This window comes from Pelophylax lessonae (genome assembly GCF_965119305.1).
Source record: "Pelophylax lessonae genome assembly, chromosome: 13".
In the NCBI taxonomy this organism is placed as follows: domain Eukaryota; kingdom Metazoa; phylum Chordata; class Amphibia; order Anura; family Ranidae; genus Pelophylax; species Pelophylax lessonae.
Window position 1 is genome coordinate 2,535,638 of NC_138780.1, and position 16,268 is coordinate 2,551,905.

Below are 16,268 nucleotides of genomic sequence, written 5' to 3' on the forward strand. Positions count from 1 at the left end.
TCCTGGATTAGAGCACGGGGCCCGGGGGGGCGCCCGGCTTTTTGTGCCGCGGCAGAGCCGGAATGTTCTGCAATCTGCGCTTTTGTCATTGCGGGAACAAGAGGGATAAACACCCAACTCCCCCCCCCCCCCCCCCACGATGATTAACCCTTTGCAGGCACAGGTGGAACAGCCATGGTGGGGCCCCATGACCGAGTTTCGCGGGTCGGCTGATGTTCAGCTGAGACAGTCGCTGACACAGCACAGCCGCGAACGCTGACACCAGCCGGGCCCCTGGCGGAGGGGGAGGGGGGGGGACCCAGGAACAGCTCTCTCATGAAGGTGAACTTATGTAAAGCCGACTCCAAATACAAAACACAGCAAATCAAGTCTTTTGTGTCTATTACCCATCAGCCCCCCTCCCCCCCTTCACTGGCATCAAATGTGGCACAAAAGATCGAGGTGGCATCTACTCCAAACCACAGCCCAACGAGACCTGGAGACTGAGGAGAGAAGAGAGGGCATTGAGTGCCAAGACAACCAATCAGGGGTCAGGAAGACACGCAACAAAAACATGGTGGCGGGGGGGGGGGGGCAAACTGGGGGTCAGGGGGGTAAAATGGGGGTCAGAAGGGCAATGAAGGAAGATGTGGCTCTTTATCTGGACCTCCCTCAGACCTTCACTTCTTAACTCTCCCCAACATTTCACCTCCACCCCATCATTGTCCCCAACCCCCCTTCCTCCCCCTAGCTAGCCAATCAGGAGTCAGGAAGACACGCAACGAAAAAATAGTGGCAGGGGAGGCAAACTGGGGGTCAGGGGGGCAAAATGGGGGTCAGGAGGGCAATGAAGGAAGATGTGGCTCTTTATCTGGACTCTCCCCCCCATCCTTGACCTGCTACTCCTTACCTCTCCCCACTATTACCTCCACCCTCACATTGCCCTCAGCCCCACTTACCTGACCTACTAACCCCCCCCCCCCCCCCCATCCAATACTGGAGTCAGGAAGACACGCAACAAAAACATGGCGGTGGAAGGAAACCGGGGGTCAATAATAAAGGAAGATGTGGCTCTTTATCTGGACCTCTGATATCTCCCCGACGTCTACTTTTCACTACCACATTGCCCCTAACCCAAATCACCTGACCTCCTCTCCCCCAAGCTAGCCAATCAGGAGTCAGGAAGACACGCAACAAAAACATGGTGGCAGGGGGCAAACTGGGGGTCAGGGGGGCAAAATATGGAAGATGTGGCTCTTTATCTGGATCTCCGACCTTCCCCCCCCCCCCAACTTCCACTTCTTACCTCTGCCGACTTTTCACCTCCTCCCCCACATTGCCCCCAACCCCACTCACCTGATCCCCCCCTGAAGCTACTTCTATACAACAACACCCAAAACCTTCCTGCTCCACCATACCCCAATAAACTCCCCATTTATACCCCCTCCTCCCAACTACAAATAATATAAAAGGGGACACCATGGAACCACCCTCAGCAGACACAAACCACGTTATAACGATTGTTATTCTCAGAAAACATTCACAGCAAATAACAGGTTAGTAAAGGGGAGCCGACGCGTCCGGGGGGCGAGGACATTGGGGCAGCCGTGTGTCACTGAGCAGACCAGATGCACACAGGGAACACGCCAGCCCTGCAGAGAATTTATGGAATGGGCCAGACTATGGCCCTGCAGGACATGGCCGAAAGAGGAGGAAAGTCGCTGAGAGAACGCTTTACCCTTAAGAACGCCAGGAAAAAAATGCGGCTCTTTAGTACATTCTGCCCATGTCTACGTCCAAAGGTGACGGCTAGACGGAGCGTGCTCCCCACGTGTCACAATGACATCAGCGTTAATAAAACTTTATTGCTCTAGGCAACAAATACAGACACCCAAAGAGGGCTTAGTCATAGAGGTAGGAGGTATCTGAGCTGTCATTGGGTGAAGAGTGTCAGTGAGGAGAGTCTGGGCGGACCTTCTGTGTTCATTGTCTGGAACAATAAAGTCTGATCAGTGCTGATGTCATCAGAGTGGGGAGGGTCTGGGTGTAACCTCTGTGTTCATTGTCTGGAACAATAAAGTCTGATCGGTGCTGATGTCATCAGAGTGGGGAGGGTCTGGGCGGACCTTCTGTGTTCATTGTCTGGAACAATAAAGTCTGATGAGTGCTGATGTCATCAGAGTGGGGAGGGTCTGGGTGTAACCTCTGTGTTCATTGTCTGGAACAATAAAGTCTGATCAGTGCTGATGTCATCAGAGTGAGGAGGGTCTGGGTGGACCTTCTGTGTTCATTGTCTGGAACAATAAAGTCTGATCAGTGCTGATGTCATCAGAGTGGGGAGGGTCTGGATGTAACCTCTGTGTTCATTGTCTGGAACAATAAAGTCTGATCAGTGCTGATGTCATCAGAGTGAGGAGGGTCTGGGCGCAACCTTCTGTGTTCATTGTCTGGAACAATAAAGTCTGATCAGTGCTGATGTCATCAGAGTGAGGAGGGTCTGGGCGGACCTTCTGTGTTCACTGACTGGAACAATAAAGTCTGATCAGTGCTGATGTCATCAGAGTGGGGAGGGTCTGGGTGGACCTTCTGTGTTCATTGTCTGGAACAATAAAGTCTGATCAGTGCTGATGTCATCAGAGTGGGGAGGGTCTGGGCGGACCTTCTGTGTTCATTGTCTGGAACAATAAAGTCTGATCAGTGCTGATGTCATCAGAGTGGGGAGGGTCTGGGTGTAACCTCTGTGTTCATTGTCTGGAACAATAAAGTCTGATCAGTGCTGATGTCATCAGAGTGGGGAGGGTCTGGGTGGACCTTCTGTGTTCATTGTCTGGAACAATAAAGTCTGATCAGTGCTGATGTCATCAGAGTGGGGAGGGTCTGGGCAGAACTTCTGTGTTCATTGTCTGGAACAATAAAGTCTGATCAGTGCTGATGTCATCAGAGTGGGGAGGGTCGGGGCGGACCTTCTGTGTTCATTGTCTGGAACAATAAAGTCTGATCAATGCCGATGTCATCACAGTGAGGAGGGTCTGGGCGGACCTTGTTCATTGTCTGGAACAATAAAGTCTGATCAATGCTGATGTCATCAGAGTGGGGAGGGTCTGGGCGGACCTTCTGTGTTCATTGTCTTGATTCTGATGTCATCACAGGTCTCTTTGTCTTATCACAGACAGGGGGGGATGGGTTAAATTGAGATGATGTAATGGTGTCATGTGACAATGAAATAATAATAATCACTGGGGTTGAACCTTTATTGCAGCATCAAGTAGTCACCAACATTTTAGGGACGGACTGGTGGTGAGGAGAAAAGTTATTATATAAACGATACAACCGCAACAATGTATTTATACAGAACCTGATGAAGGTTGGCTGGCTCCACCCACCACAACGTACATCAGTGGTTTCCGCCCCCTAGTAACGCATTTCAGGGACCCAGCCTGAAGACAGGATGGACTTTGCGAAAAGAAAGTCGCTAAAACGCATCCCTAGCGGTGGAAACCACGGATGTACCTGACCGTGGGCGGAGCCATCTAATGACATGGGTAGTAAGAGGTAGTGAATGAGAGGCACTGGTGGCGGCCATACCGGACACGTCTACACATTTATAATCGGGGGTCAATGTCTGCTGCTCTCTCCTGGCTCCGCCTTCTTCCTTTCTACTTGATGCCGCAGTTCTCCCGCCACCATTATTCACAGTTCTTTCACCCAGATATCAGTACTCCTGCGGGGTTCACCGCATGGGACGGACGCAATTTATCGCCCACCGAGGCAGCTTTATGCTGCTAACCGATACAACGCCTCCGACAAGTCACCGCGCAGTCTGTATATGGCGTCCCAGCGAATGACCCCCATTGTCACACTCATAGTCCCCGTGGTTTCAGGACTCCCGCAGAGAGGATGGACGGCACCAGGGGGGGAGAACATGGGGGGGCGGGGACACACACGTGGGATACTTTACTTCCTGGACATGCGTTCCTCTTCCTCGTTCTCCAGCATGTACGCCGGGTGATAACTCTCCACCCCCGCCGGCGTCGTGTATCGCAGCGCCGGGTTCTTGATGGTGTTCTCCATGCTGCCCAGAGACGTGTACCTACCACAGAGACACAGATTGTGACCAATCACAGCCCCAGACAGACGGACGGACAGGCAGGGAGGACAGATGGGACAGGCAGGGAGGACAGACGGGACAGGCAGGGAGGACAGACGGCACAGGCAGGGAGGAAAGAGGGGACAGGCGGGGAGGACAGATGGGACAGGCAGGGAGGACAGAGGGGACAGGCAGGGAGGACAGAGGGGACAGGCAGGGAGGACAGAGGGGACAGGCAGGGAGGACAGAAGGGACAGGCAGGGAGGACAGAGGGGACAGGCAGGGAGGACAGACGGGACAGGCAGAGAGGACAGAGGGGACAGGCGGGGAGGACAGACGGGACAGGCGGGGAGGACAGGCGGGGAGGACAGACGGGACAGGCGGGGAGGACAGACGGGACAGGCGGGGAGGACAGACGGGACAGGCGGGGAGGACAGACGGGACAGGCGGGGAGGACAGACGGGACAGGCGGGGAGGACAGAGGGGACAGGCGGGGAGGACAGAGGGGACAGGCGGGGAGGACAGACGGGACAGGCAGGGAGGACAGACGGGACAGGCGGGGAGGACAGACGGGACAGGCAGGGAGGACAGACGGGACAGGCAGGGAGGATAGATGGACAGGCGGGGAGGACAGACGGGACAGGCAGGAAGGACAGACGGGACAGGCAGGGAGGACAGACGGGACAGGCAGGGAGGACAGACGGGACAGGCAGGGAGGACAGACGGGACAGGCAGGGAGGACAGACGGACAGGCAGGGAGGACAGACGGTCAGGCAGGGAGGACAGATGGGACAGGCAGGGAGGACAGATGGGACAGGCAGGGAGGACAGATGGACAGGCAGGGAGGACAGATGGGACAGGCAGGGAGGACAGACGGGACAGGCAGGGAGGACAGATGGGACAGGCAGGAAGGACAGAGGGGACAGGCAGGGAGGACAGATGGGACAGGCAGGGAGGACAGAGGGGACAGGCAGGGAGGACAGAGGGGACAGGCAGGGAGGACAGAGGGGACAGGCAGGGAGGACAGAGGGGACAGGCAGGGAGGACAGATGGACAGGCAGGGAGGACAGAAGGGACAGGCAGGGAGGACAGATGGGACAGGCAGGGAGGACAGATGGGACAGGCAGGGAAGACAGAGGGGACAGGCAGGGAGGACAGAGGGGACAGGCAGGGAGGACAGAGGGGACAGGCAGGGAGGACAGAGGGGACAGGCAGGGAGGACAGAGGGGACAGGCAGGGAGGACAGAAGGGACAGGCAGGGAGGACAGATGGTCAGGCAGGGAGGACAGAGGGGACAGGCAGGGAGGAAAGAGGGGACAGGCAGGGAGGACAGATGGACAGGCAGGGAGGACAGAGGGGACAGGCAGGGAGGACAGATGGGACAGGCAGGGAGGACAGAGGGGACAGGCAGGGAGGACAGATGGGACAGGCAGGGAGGACAGACGGGACAGGCAGGGAGGACAGATGGGACAGACAGGGAGGACAGATGGGACAGGCAGGGAGGACAGATGGGACAGACAGGGAGGACAGATGGTCAGGCAGGGAGGACAGAGGGGACAGGCAGGGAGGAAAGAGGGGACAGGCAGGGAGGACAGATGGACAGGCAGGGAGGACAGAGGGGACAGGCAGGGAGGACAGATGGGACAGGCAGGGAGGACAGAGGGGACAGGCAGGGAGGACAGATGGGACAGGCAGGGAGGACAGACGGGACAGGCAGGGAGGACAGATGGGACAGACAGGGAGGACAGATGGGACAGGCAGACAGTTGGATGGACGCCCCTCACCCTTTGTCATACAGGATGCAGTACGGAATGTAGAGTGTGCGCAGGAACTCCCAGATGTCGCGGTAGGACCAGTCCTGGAAAAAAGATGGCGGTGAGTATGGCGCCTCCCCCAGTGAAGGGGTCACATGATCTATGATCTCACACTCACCAGCAGGGGGTTGACTCTCATGTATTTGGGCCAGTCGGGATCGGTCAGGCACATGGGGGTGAGGGTGCGGGAGTACGGGTCTGTGCGGCGGGTACCCATCAGGATGGCCTCCAACTGAGGCTGCTCCACCTTCAGGTCCATCAGAGCTTGTTTGATATCCCCCTGGATGGTGTAGATATGAAGAGTGTACCTGTATGGGGGGTAATAAAGGTTATGCCCCCAGAATTGTTGATTTCATCCATTATATTCCCCTCTGCACTGGACCCCCTAATTTGGTGGGATCCTCCAATCATGCCTCTCCTCCCTCAATCCTCGGATGTAGGCGGATCCTCCATTCTTGCCCACCCTCCACCCCCAATCTGATGGGATCCTCCAATAGTACCCCACTCCACCTATCTGGTGGGATCCTCCATTCTTGCGCCCCCCCCGGATCTGGTGGGATTCTTCATTCTTCTACCCTCCCCAGACTCACCGTTTGGTGGTGTCCTGCATGAACTGCTCCATCTCTGGGAAGGAGGAGACGATGCGGATGTACAGAGCCTGCAGCTTCTCCTTCCTCTCTGGGTATCGCCTTCAAAGACAACAAAACAAGGAGCATTCTGGGTAAAGATGGCCAAACTTCCCCACACCCATCAATGCCCCGATCTGTGGGAGGGGCACTTACCTCTGTACAGCGGCGTGATACAAGTGCAGGAGCGCAGTGCAGTCCTTACCGCCATTAAACGCCACAGAGATCTTCTCCAGACTGTACCGATCCAGAGCCTCCTCCACCGTCTGCAACGCCAAGGAGACCTTCTCCCCCAGAGGGGACCCTGAGGAGACAACGAGGAGTCATTCTCCCCCAGAGGGGACCCTGAGGAGACAACGAGGAGTCATTCTACACTCAGAGGGGACCCTGAGGAGACAACGAGGAGTCATTCTCCACTCAGAGGGGACCCTGAGGAGACAACGAGGAGTCATTCTCCCCCAGAGGGGACCCTGAGGAGACAACGAGGAGTCATTCTACACTCAGAGGGGACCCTGAGGAGACAACGAGGAGTCATTCTCCACTCAGAGGGGACCCTGAGGAGACAACGAGGAGTCATTCTCCCCCAGAGGGGACCCTGAGGAGACAACGAGGAGTCATTCTCCCCCAGAGGGGACCCTGAGGAGACAACGAGGAGTCATTCTCCCCCAGAGGGGACCCTGAGGAGACAACAAGGGGTCATTCTACACCCACAGACCCCCTCCACCGTCTGCAACGCCAAGGAGACCTTCTTCCCAAGAGGGGACCCTGAGGAGACAATGAGGAGTCATTCTCCCCCAGAGGGGACCCTGAGGAGACAACGAGGAGTCATTCTCCCCCAGAGGGGACCCTGAGGAGACAACGAGGAGTCATTCTACACTCAGAGGGGACCCTGAGGAGACAACGAGGAGTCATTCTCCACCAGAGGGGACCCTGAGGAGACAACGAGGAGTCATTCTCCACTCAGAGGGGACCCTGAGGAGACAACGAGGAGTCATTCTCCCCCAGAGGGGACCCTGAGGAGACAACGAGGAGTCATTCTCCCCCAGAGGGGACCCTGAGGAGACAACGAGGAGTCATTCTCCACTCAGAGGGGACCCTGAGGAGACAACGAGGAGTCATTCTCCCCCAGAGGGGACCCTGAGGAGACAACGAGGAGTCATTCTCCCCCAGAGGGGACCCTGAGGAGACAACAAGGGGTCATTCTACACCCACAGACCCCCTCCACCGTCTGCAACGCCAAGGAGACCTTCTTCCCAAGAGGGGACCCTGAGGAGACAACGAGGAGTCATTCTCCCCCAGAGGGGACCCTGAGGAGACAACGAGGAGTCATTCTCCCCCAGAGGGGACCCTGAGGAGACAACGAGGAGTCATTCTCCCCCAGAGGGGACCCTGAGGAGACAACGAGGAGTAATTCTCCCCCAGAGGGGACCCTGAGGAGACAACAAGGGGTCATTCTACACCCACAGACCCCCTCCACCGTCTGCAACGCCAAGGAGACCTTCTTCCCAAGAGGGGACCCTGAGGAGACAACGAGGAGTCATTCTCCCCCAGAGGGGACCCTGAGGAGACAACGAGGAGTCATTCTCCCCCAGAGGGGACCCTGAGGAGACAACGAGGAGTCATTCTCCCCCAGAGGGGACCCTGAGGAGACAACGAGGAGTCATTCTCCCCCAGAGGGGACCCTGAGGAGACAACGAGGAGTCATTCTCCCCCAGAGGGGACCCTGAGGAGACAACGAGGAGTCATTCTCCCCCAGAGGGGACCCTGAGGAGACAACAAGGGGTCATTCTACACCCACAGACCCCCTCCACCGTCTGCAACGCCAAGGAGACCTTCTTCCCAAGAGGGGACCCTGAGGAGACAATGAGGAGTCATTCTCCCCCAGAGGGGACCCTGAGGAGACAACGAGGAGTCATTCTCCCCCAGAGGGGACCCTGAGGAGACAACGAGGAGTCATTCTCCCCCAGAGGGGACCCTGAGGAGACAACGAGGAGTCATTCTCCCCCAGAGGGGACCCTGAGGAGACAACGAGGGGTCATTCTACACCCAGAGGGGACCCTGAGGAGACGAGGAGTCATTTTCCCCCAGAGGGGACCCTGAGGAGACAACAAGGAGACCTTCTCCCTTAGAGGGGACCCTGAGGAGACAACGAGGAGTCATTCTCCCCCAGAGGGGACCCTGAGGAGACAACGAGGAGTCATTCTCCCCCAGAGGGGACCCTGAGGAGACAACAAGGGGTCATTCTACACCCACAGACCCCCTCCACCGTCTGCAACGCCAAGGAGACCTTCTTCCCAAGAGGGGACCCTGAGGAGACAACGAGGAGTCATTCTCCCCCAGAGGGGACCCTGAGGAGACAACGAGGAGTCATTCTCCCCCAGAGGGGACCCTGAGGAGACAACGAGGAGTCATTCTCCCCCAGAGGGGACCCTGAGGAGACAACGAGGAGTCATTCTCCCCCAGAGGGGACCCTGAGGAGACAACAAGGGGTCATTCTACACCCACAGACCCCCTCCACCGTCTGCAACGCCAAGGAGACCTTCTTCCCAAGAGGGGACCCTGAGGAGACAATGAGGAGTCATTCTCCCCCAGAGGGGACCCTGAGGAGACAACGAGGAGTCATTCTCCCCCAGAGGGGACCCTGAGGAGACAACGAGGAGTCATTCTCCCCCAGAGGGGACCCTGAGGAGACAACGAGGAGTCATTCTCCCCCAGAGGGGACCCTGAGGAGACAACGAGGGGTCATTCTACACCCAGAGGGGACCCTGAGGAGACAACGAGGAGTCATTTTCCCCCAGAGGGGACCCTGAGGAGACAACAAGGAGACCTTCTCCCTCAGAGGGGACCCTGAGGAGACAACGAGGAGTCATTCTCCCCCAGAGGGGACCCTGAGGAGACAACGAGGAGTCATTCTCCCCCAGAGGGGACCCTGAGGAGACAACGAGGAGTCATTCTCCCCCAGAGGGGACCCTGAGGAGACAACGAGGAGTCATTCTCAATCCAGAGGGGACCCTGAGGAGACAACGAGGAGTCATTCTCCCCCAGAGGGGACCCTGAGGAGACAACAAGGAGTCATTCTCCCCCAGAGGGGACCCTGAGGAGACAACGAGGAGACCTTCTCCCCCAGAGGGGACCCTGAGGAGACAACGAGGAGACCTTCTCCCCCAGAGGGGACCCTGAGGAGACAACGAGGAGTCATTCTCCCCCAGAGGGGACCCTGAGGAGACAAAGAGGAGTCATTCTCCCCCAGAGGGGACCCTGAGGAGACAACAAGGAGTCATTCTCCCCCAGAGGGGACCCTGAGGAGACAACAAGGAGTCATTCTCCCCCCAGAGGGGACCCTGAGGAGACAACGAGGAGACCTTCTCCCTCAGAGGGGACCATGAGGAGACAACGAGGAGTTATTCTCCCCCAGAGGGGACCCTGAGGAGACAACGAGGAGTCATTCTCCCCCAGAGGGGACCCTGAGGAGACAACGAGGAGTCATTATCAATCCAGAGGGGACCCTGGGGAGACAACGAGGAGTCATTCTCCCTCAGAGGGGACCATGAGGAGACAACGAGGAGTCATTCTCAATCCAGAGGGGACCATGAGGAGACAACGAGGAGACCTTCTCCCCCAGAGGGGACCCTGAGGAGACAACGAGGAGTCATTCTCAATCCAGAGGGGACCCTGGGGAGACAACGAGGAGACCTTCTCCCTCAGAGGGGACCCTGAGGAGACAACGAGGAGACCTTCTCCCTCAGAGGGGACCCTGAGGAGACAACGAGGAGTCATTCTCCCCCAGAGGGGACCCTGAGGAGACAACGAGGAGTCATTATCAATCCAGAGGGGACCCTGGGGAGACAACGAGGAGTCATTCTCCCTCAGAGGGGACCATGAGGAGACAACGAGGAGTCATTCTCAATCCAGAGGGGACCATGAGGAGACAACGAGGAGACCTTCTCCCCCAGAGGGGACCCTGAGGAGACAACGAGGAGTCATTATCAATCCAGAGGGGACCCTGGGGAGACAACGAGGAGTCATTCTCCCTCAGAGGGGACCATGAGGAGACAACGAGGAGTCATTCTCAATCCAGAGGGGACCATGAGGAGACAACGAGGAGACCTTCTCCCCCAGAGGGGACCCTGAGGAGACAACGAGGAGTCATTCTCAATCCAGAGGGGACCCTGGGGAGACAACGAGGAGACCTTCTCCCCCAGAGGGGACACTGAGGAGACAACGAGGAGTCATTCTCAATCCAGAGGGGACCCTGGGGAGACAACGAGGAGACCTTCTCCCTCAGAGGGGACCCTGAGGAGACAACGAGGAGTCATTCTCAATCCAGAGGGGACCCTGAGGAGACAACGAGGAGACCTTCTCCCCCAACAGGGAGTCTGAGAAGACAACGAGGGATCATTCTCTACCCAGAGGGGACCCTGAGGAGTCAATGAGGGGGTCATTCTACACCCACAGACCCCCAAACAGGGGCCCTGGAATCCCTACACACTGCATGGTTCTGAGAGGAAACCCCTCCAATTTAAGGGAATTCCTTGGACACCTTCTTTAGTAGGAGCGGTAGGAAGAATTCTTTATAGTAGGAGTGGTAGGGAGGGTTCTTTACAGTAGGAGCGGTGGGAAGAATTTTTTACAGTAGGAAGGATTTTTTTTACAGTAGGAGTGGTAGGAAGGGTTCTTTGCAGTAGGAGCGGTAGGATGGGTATTTTTACAGGAATGGTAGGAGGGGTTCTTTACAGTAGGAGTGGTAGGAAGGGTTTTTTTGCAGTAGGAGTGGTAGAAAGGGTTCTTTACAGTAGGAGCTGTAGGGAGGGTTGTTTACATTAGGAGTGGTAGGAAGAGTTTTTTGCAGTAGGAAGAGTTCTTTGCAGTAGAAGCGGTAGGAAGGGTTTTTTTTTACAGTAGGAGCGGTAGGAAGGGTTCTTTACAGTATAAGTGGTAGGAAGAGTTCTTAACAGTAGGAGCGGTTCTTTACAGTAGGAGTGGTAGGGAGGGTTCTTACAGTAGGAGTGGTAGGAAGGGTTCTTACAGTAGGAGTGGTAGGAAGGGTTCTTTACCGTAGGAGTGGTAGGGAGGGTTCTTTACAGTAGGAGTGGTAGGGAGGGTTCTTTGCAGTAGGAAGGGTTTTTTACAGTAGAAGTGGTAGGGAGGGTTCTTTCCAGTAGGAGCGATAGGGAGGGTTCTTTACAGTAGGAGCGGTAGGGTGGGTTCTTTACAGTAGGAGCGGTAGGGAGGGTTCTTTACAGTAGGAGCTGTAGGGTGGGTTCTTTACAGTAGGAGCAGTAGGGAGGGTTCTTTACAGTAGGAGCTGTAGGGAGGGTTCTTTACAGTAGGAGCTGTAGGGAGGGTTCTTTGCAGTAGGAGCGGTAGGAAGAGTTCTTTGCAGTAGGAGTGGTAGGGAGGGTTTCTCTTTAGTAGGAAGGATTCTTTGGAGTAAGAGCCAAACTCAAAGCACGGCTCATGCAGGAGCACAGTAGCAGAAGGCTCGGTATTTTCTTTCTGGTTCAGTCTTGCGCAGCTATAAGACTTGGAGGGGGGAGGAGCAACCACCCACTCTGGAGCTAACAGTAACATGCACATACCCCCCGACAGTCATAAGAATGGGAGCCAAGAGATGGAAGGTGAACTTTGAACTCATCTGTTCTCTGCAGCCATAAAGCTGCCCTACTCTGGTAACAACGGCCACATAAAGTCCCTCCCAGCCCAAAATACTGATTTACTGCTGGTGTGTGAGAGACAAGAAGAATGCCAGTTAGGGGTCTCTGTTACCAATCTCTCAGCAGCAATCCCTGCCAGAAAAACAAACATTGGGGGGGGGGGTCTACAGTGAGTGACAGTATGAAAACCTGGACTCTACAGTGTGACCCCTTAAAAAGCAGAAGAACCCTTTAAGCCCCTCCTAGAGAAATCCCTGATTGGTTACCTGACTGGGCCAGTTGGTAGACCTCAGCGGCGGCCTGTGACACGGTGTCCTTGACGAAGGGCACCACGACCCCCGGAGGGAGGCGCTGGGTCAGGAAGTTGCAGGCCTCCTCCAGCCTGGATTCGGAGTCGGAGTCCAGGGTCAGCTGCACGCGGTAGTAGTTGTTGGCCCAGTCCGGGTAGGAGCCCAGACTGACGTAGCGCCGGTAACAAGCGTTGGCTTCCTCCAGCACAGCGGCGATGGACAGCTCGTCGGCGTTGACGAAGATCTCACGGCAGTAGAAGCGCATCTTCTCGTTGCGGAAGAGGTGGTCCAGCCCCTCCAGCGCCCTCTCCATCAGAGACGGGATGCCGGGGAAGACGTAGACGTTGCGGACGCTGATCAGCGGGTACTTGAAGCAGTCGCCGGTGCGTTTGTCAGTGCCGTAGTTCAGCTTGGAGGAGACGGGGATCCGCGCCAGCTTCATCTCCGGGCATTGGGCGTCCGACTTCCCGAAGAACGTCTGGACCAGAGACACCAGCTCTGGGTGTGGGAAGATGTTCTCACCAAAGGCCTGGGCCACCGCCTCAAAGGTCACGTCATCGTGGGTGGGGCCAATCCCTCCGGAGGTCAGGACGTAGGTGTAGCGGGAGGAGAAGGAGGCGATTTCCCCCGCGATGGCATCCACGTCGTCTGGGATGACGGAGATCCTGCTGACTTTGACCCCGATGGAGCGCAGCTTCTTACACATAAAGAAGGAGTTGGTGTCCTGAGTGTGGCCCTGAGAGGAAGAAATTAGGGTTTAGAGGGAGGAAACTGTGTGTTCACAATGCTGCAACTTCAATCTTACTCTATAGGACCTCACCCAACAAGGGATAATGTCATGGAGCTGCACTGTGTGGATGGAGTTTTATCTATGCCCCTCCCCTGAGGAGTAGGAAAATGTCTTTCATTAAATCTGACCCCCAGCCTTTCCTTCAGTCTTGCACAGTTGTACAATCTCCTCTATAAATTAATGTGACAGAGCTACACTGAATGGGTGGAGTTTTATCTATGCCCCTCCCCTGAGGAATAGGAAAAATGTCTTTCATTAAATCTGACCCCCAGCCTTTCCTTCAGTCTTGCACAGTTGTATAATCAGCTCTATAGGTTAATGTTACAGAGCTACACTGAATGGGTGGAGTTTTATCTATGCCCCTCCCCTGAGGAGTAGAAAAATGTCTTTCATTAAATCTGACCTCCAGCCTTCACTTCAGTCTTGCACAGTTGTACAAACTTCTCTATAGGTTAATGTGACTGAGCTACACTGAGTGGGTGGAGTTTTATCTATGCCCCTCCCCTGAGGAGCAGGGAAAAATGTCTTTCATTAAATCTGACCTCCAGCCTTCGCTTCAGTCTTGCACAGTTGTACAAACTCCTCTATAGATTAATGTGATAGAGCTACACTGAATGGGTGGAGTTTTATCTATGCCCCTCCCCTGAGGAGCAGGGAAAAATGTCTTTCATTAAATCTGACCTCCAGCCTTCGCTTCAGTCTTGCACAGTTGTACAAACTCCTCTATAGGTTAATGTGACGGAGCTACACTGAGTGGGTGGAGTTTTATCTCTGCTCCTCCCCCGAGGAGACCCAGAGGTTACATCACTGTGTAGAAAATAACATATGTCATGAAAACAGACTAGAGGTGGGGGATGTGCACTTTCTGCATCAGGGTGAAATGTCTCTTTACACATTAGGTATTGAATGTGACCGGTCCTCTTTAGAGACCATACAAACTGTAAAGCAGTGCAGACATCAGCCTGGAGAAAAGGGAACGTTCTGGATGTAGCGGCTGTCCTGTGCGCTGACCAATGTCTGGTTGTGGGATCTAGGACTACGTTGTGGACCAGTGTGCTGACCAATGCCCGGTTGTGGGATCTAGGACTACGTTGCGTTGTGGACCAGCGTGCTGACCAATGCCTGGCTGTGGGATCTAGGACTACGTTGTGGACCAGCGTGCTGACCAATGCCTGGCTGTGGGATCTAGGACTACGTTGTGGACCAGTGTGCTGACCAATGCCCGGTTGTGGGATCTAGGACTACGTTGTGGACCAGCGTGCTGACCAATGCCTGGCTGTGGGATCTAGGACTACGTTGTGGACCAGTGTGCTGACCAATGCCCGGTTGTGGGATCTAGGACTACGTTGTGGACCAGCGTGCTGACCAATGCCTGGCTGTGGGATCTAGGACTACGTTGTGGACCAGCGTGCTGACCAATGCCTGGCTGTGGGATCTAGGACTACGTTGTGGACCAGCGTGCTGACCAATGCCTGGTTGTGGGATCTAGGATTACGTTGTGGACCAGCATGCTGACCAATGCCTGGTTGTCGGACCTAGGACTACGTTGTGGACCAGCGTGCTGACCAATGCCTGGTTGTGGGATCTAGGATTACGTTGTGGACCAGCATGCTGACCAATGCCTGGTTGTCGGACCTAGGACTACGTTGTGGACCAGCGTGCTGACCAATGCCCGGTTGTGGGATCTAGGACTACGTTGTGGATGGGGTGGAGAGGACACAGATAGGAAAGTTCCTTCGCTCACCTTCAGTATCTCATCTCCAATAATGATGATCCCAGCAGTGACGGTTCCATCCTCTGGCAGCCCCTCCCCCGAGGACGGCGCTCGGCAGAAGTTGTTAGCGGCAGACATGACCAGGTGACCCCGCAGTTTACCTAACCGGCATAACCCTCTGCTGAGCCTCAGCCCCGCACCGCCCGACATGCGAGACGCTCACACAATGAGCCCTGCAGGAGAGAGAGAGAGAGAGATGAGAGGGGGCAAAGGTCCCGGGGGAGGGGACACATCCATAACCCTTTCACTGCCAACCCTATAGGGGGGGGGGATAAAGAGAGAGAAGAGGAGGAGGGGTAGAGATAAGAAGGGGGGGGAGAGATCAGAGGAGGTGGTAGAGAAGAAGGACAGAGAGCTCAGGGAGAGACAAAGATGGGGAGGAGGAGGACAGAAGAGAGGTTAGGTGGGGAATAAGAGGAGCAGAAAAGGGGGAAAAAGGGGGCGGGGTTAGAAGGAGGAAGGGGATATAAGATGGGGGGGGTGAAAAGAGGAGGGGAGAGAAAAGGGGAGGAGGTGAAGTAAGAGGGGGAGAAGAGGAAGAAGGCAGGGGGAGAGGGGGAGGGAAGAAGAGAGAGGGGGGTTAGGAGAAAGAGGAGGAGGGGGGAGAAAGTAGGAGGGGAAGAAGGGAGGTGGAGGGGGGCGGGAGAAGGAGAAGGGGGGGGAGAAGGGAGGAGGAGGGGGGGGAAGGGAGGAGGAGAGAAGGGAGGAGGAGAGAAGGGAGGAGGGGGGAAGAAGGGAGGAGGGGGGGAGAGGGGGAGAGGGGAGGAGGAGGAGGGGGGGAGAAGGGAGGAGGGGGGGGCGGGAGAGAGGAGGAGGAGGGGGGGAGGGAGGAGGAGGAGGGAGGGGGGGGGGAGAAGGGAGGGGGGAGAAGGGAGGAGGAGGAGGGGGGGGAGAAGGGAGGGGGGAGAAGGGAGGAGAGGGGGGGAGAAGGGAGGAGGGGGGAGAGAGAAGGGAGGGGAGGGAGAAGGGAGGAGGAGGGGGGAGAAGGGGAGGGGAGGGGGGAAGAGGGAGGAGGGGGGAGGAGGAGGGGGGGAGGGGGGGAGAGGGGGGAGGAGGAGGGGGGAGGGGGGGGGAAGGGGAGGGGAGGGAGGAGGGGGGGAGAGGAGAAAGAAAAAAAGAAAGAAAGAAGAAAAAAAAAAAAAGAAAGAAGAAAAAAGAGAAGAAAAGAGAGAAAGAAGAAAAAGAGAAGAAAAAAAAAAGAAGAAGAAGAAGAAAGAAAGAAAGAATAGAAGAAGAAAAAAGAAGGAAGAAGAA

General features: G+C 56.0%; 1 protein-coding gene across 2 annotated transcripts in view; it reads right to left on the minus strand.

Annotated features, from left to right (window-relative positions):
- Positions 1-401: 401 nt before the first annotated feature.
- Positions 402-16,268, minus strand: part of FLAD1 (flavin adenine dinucleotide synthetase 1) — a 17,031-nt gene continuing 1,164 nt past the window's right edge. The window contains exons 2-9 of one of the 2 annotated variants that reach the window (XM_082275156.1): positions 14,985-15,187; positions 12,427-13,186; positions 6,663-6,810; positions 6,471-6,569; positions 5,999-6,188; positions 5,851-5,924; positions 3,938-4,069; positions 402-482 (exon numbers count right to left, since the gene is read on the minus strand). In XM_082275156.1, the coding sequence (XP_082131282.1) occupies positions 449-482; positions 3,938-4,069; positions 5,851-5,924; positions 5,999-6,188; positions 6,471-6,569; positions 6,663-6,810; positions 12,427-13,186; positions 14,985-15,164 (1,617 nt within the window). In that variant the 5' untranslated portion in view covers positions 15,165-15,187 and the 3' untranslated portion in view covers positions 402-448. Of the gene's footprint in view, positions 483-3,937; positions 4,070-5,850; positions 5,925-5,998; positions 6,189-6,470; positions 6,570-6,662; positions 6,811-12,426; positions 13,187-14,984; positions 15,269-16,268 lie in introns of those variants that run through there. The other variant, XM_082275155.1, reaches the window with a different exon arrangement.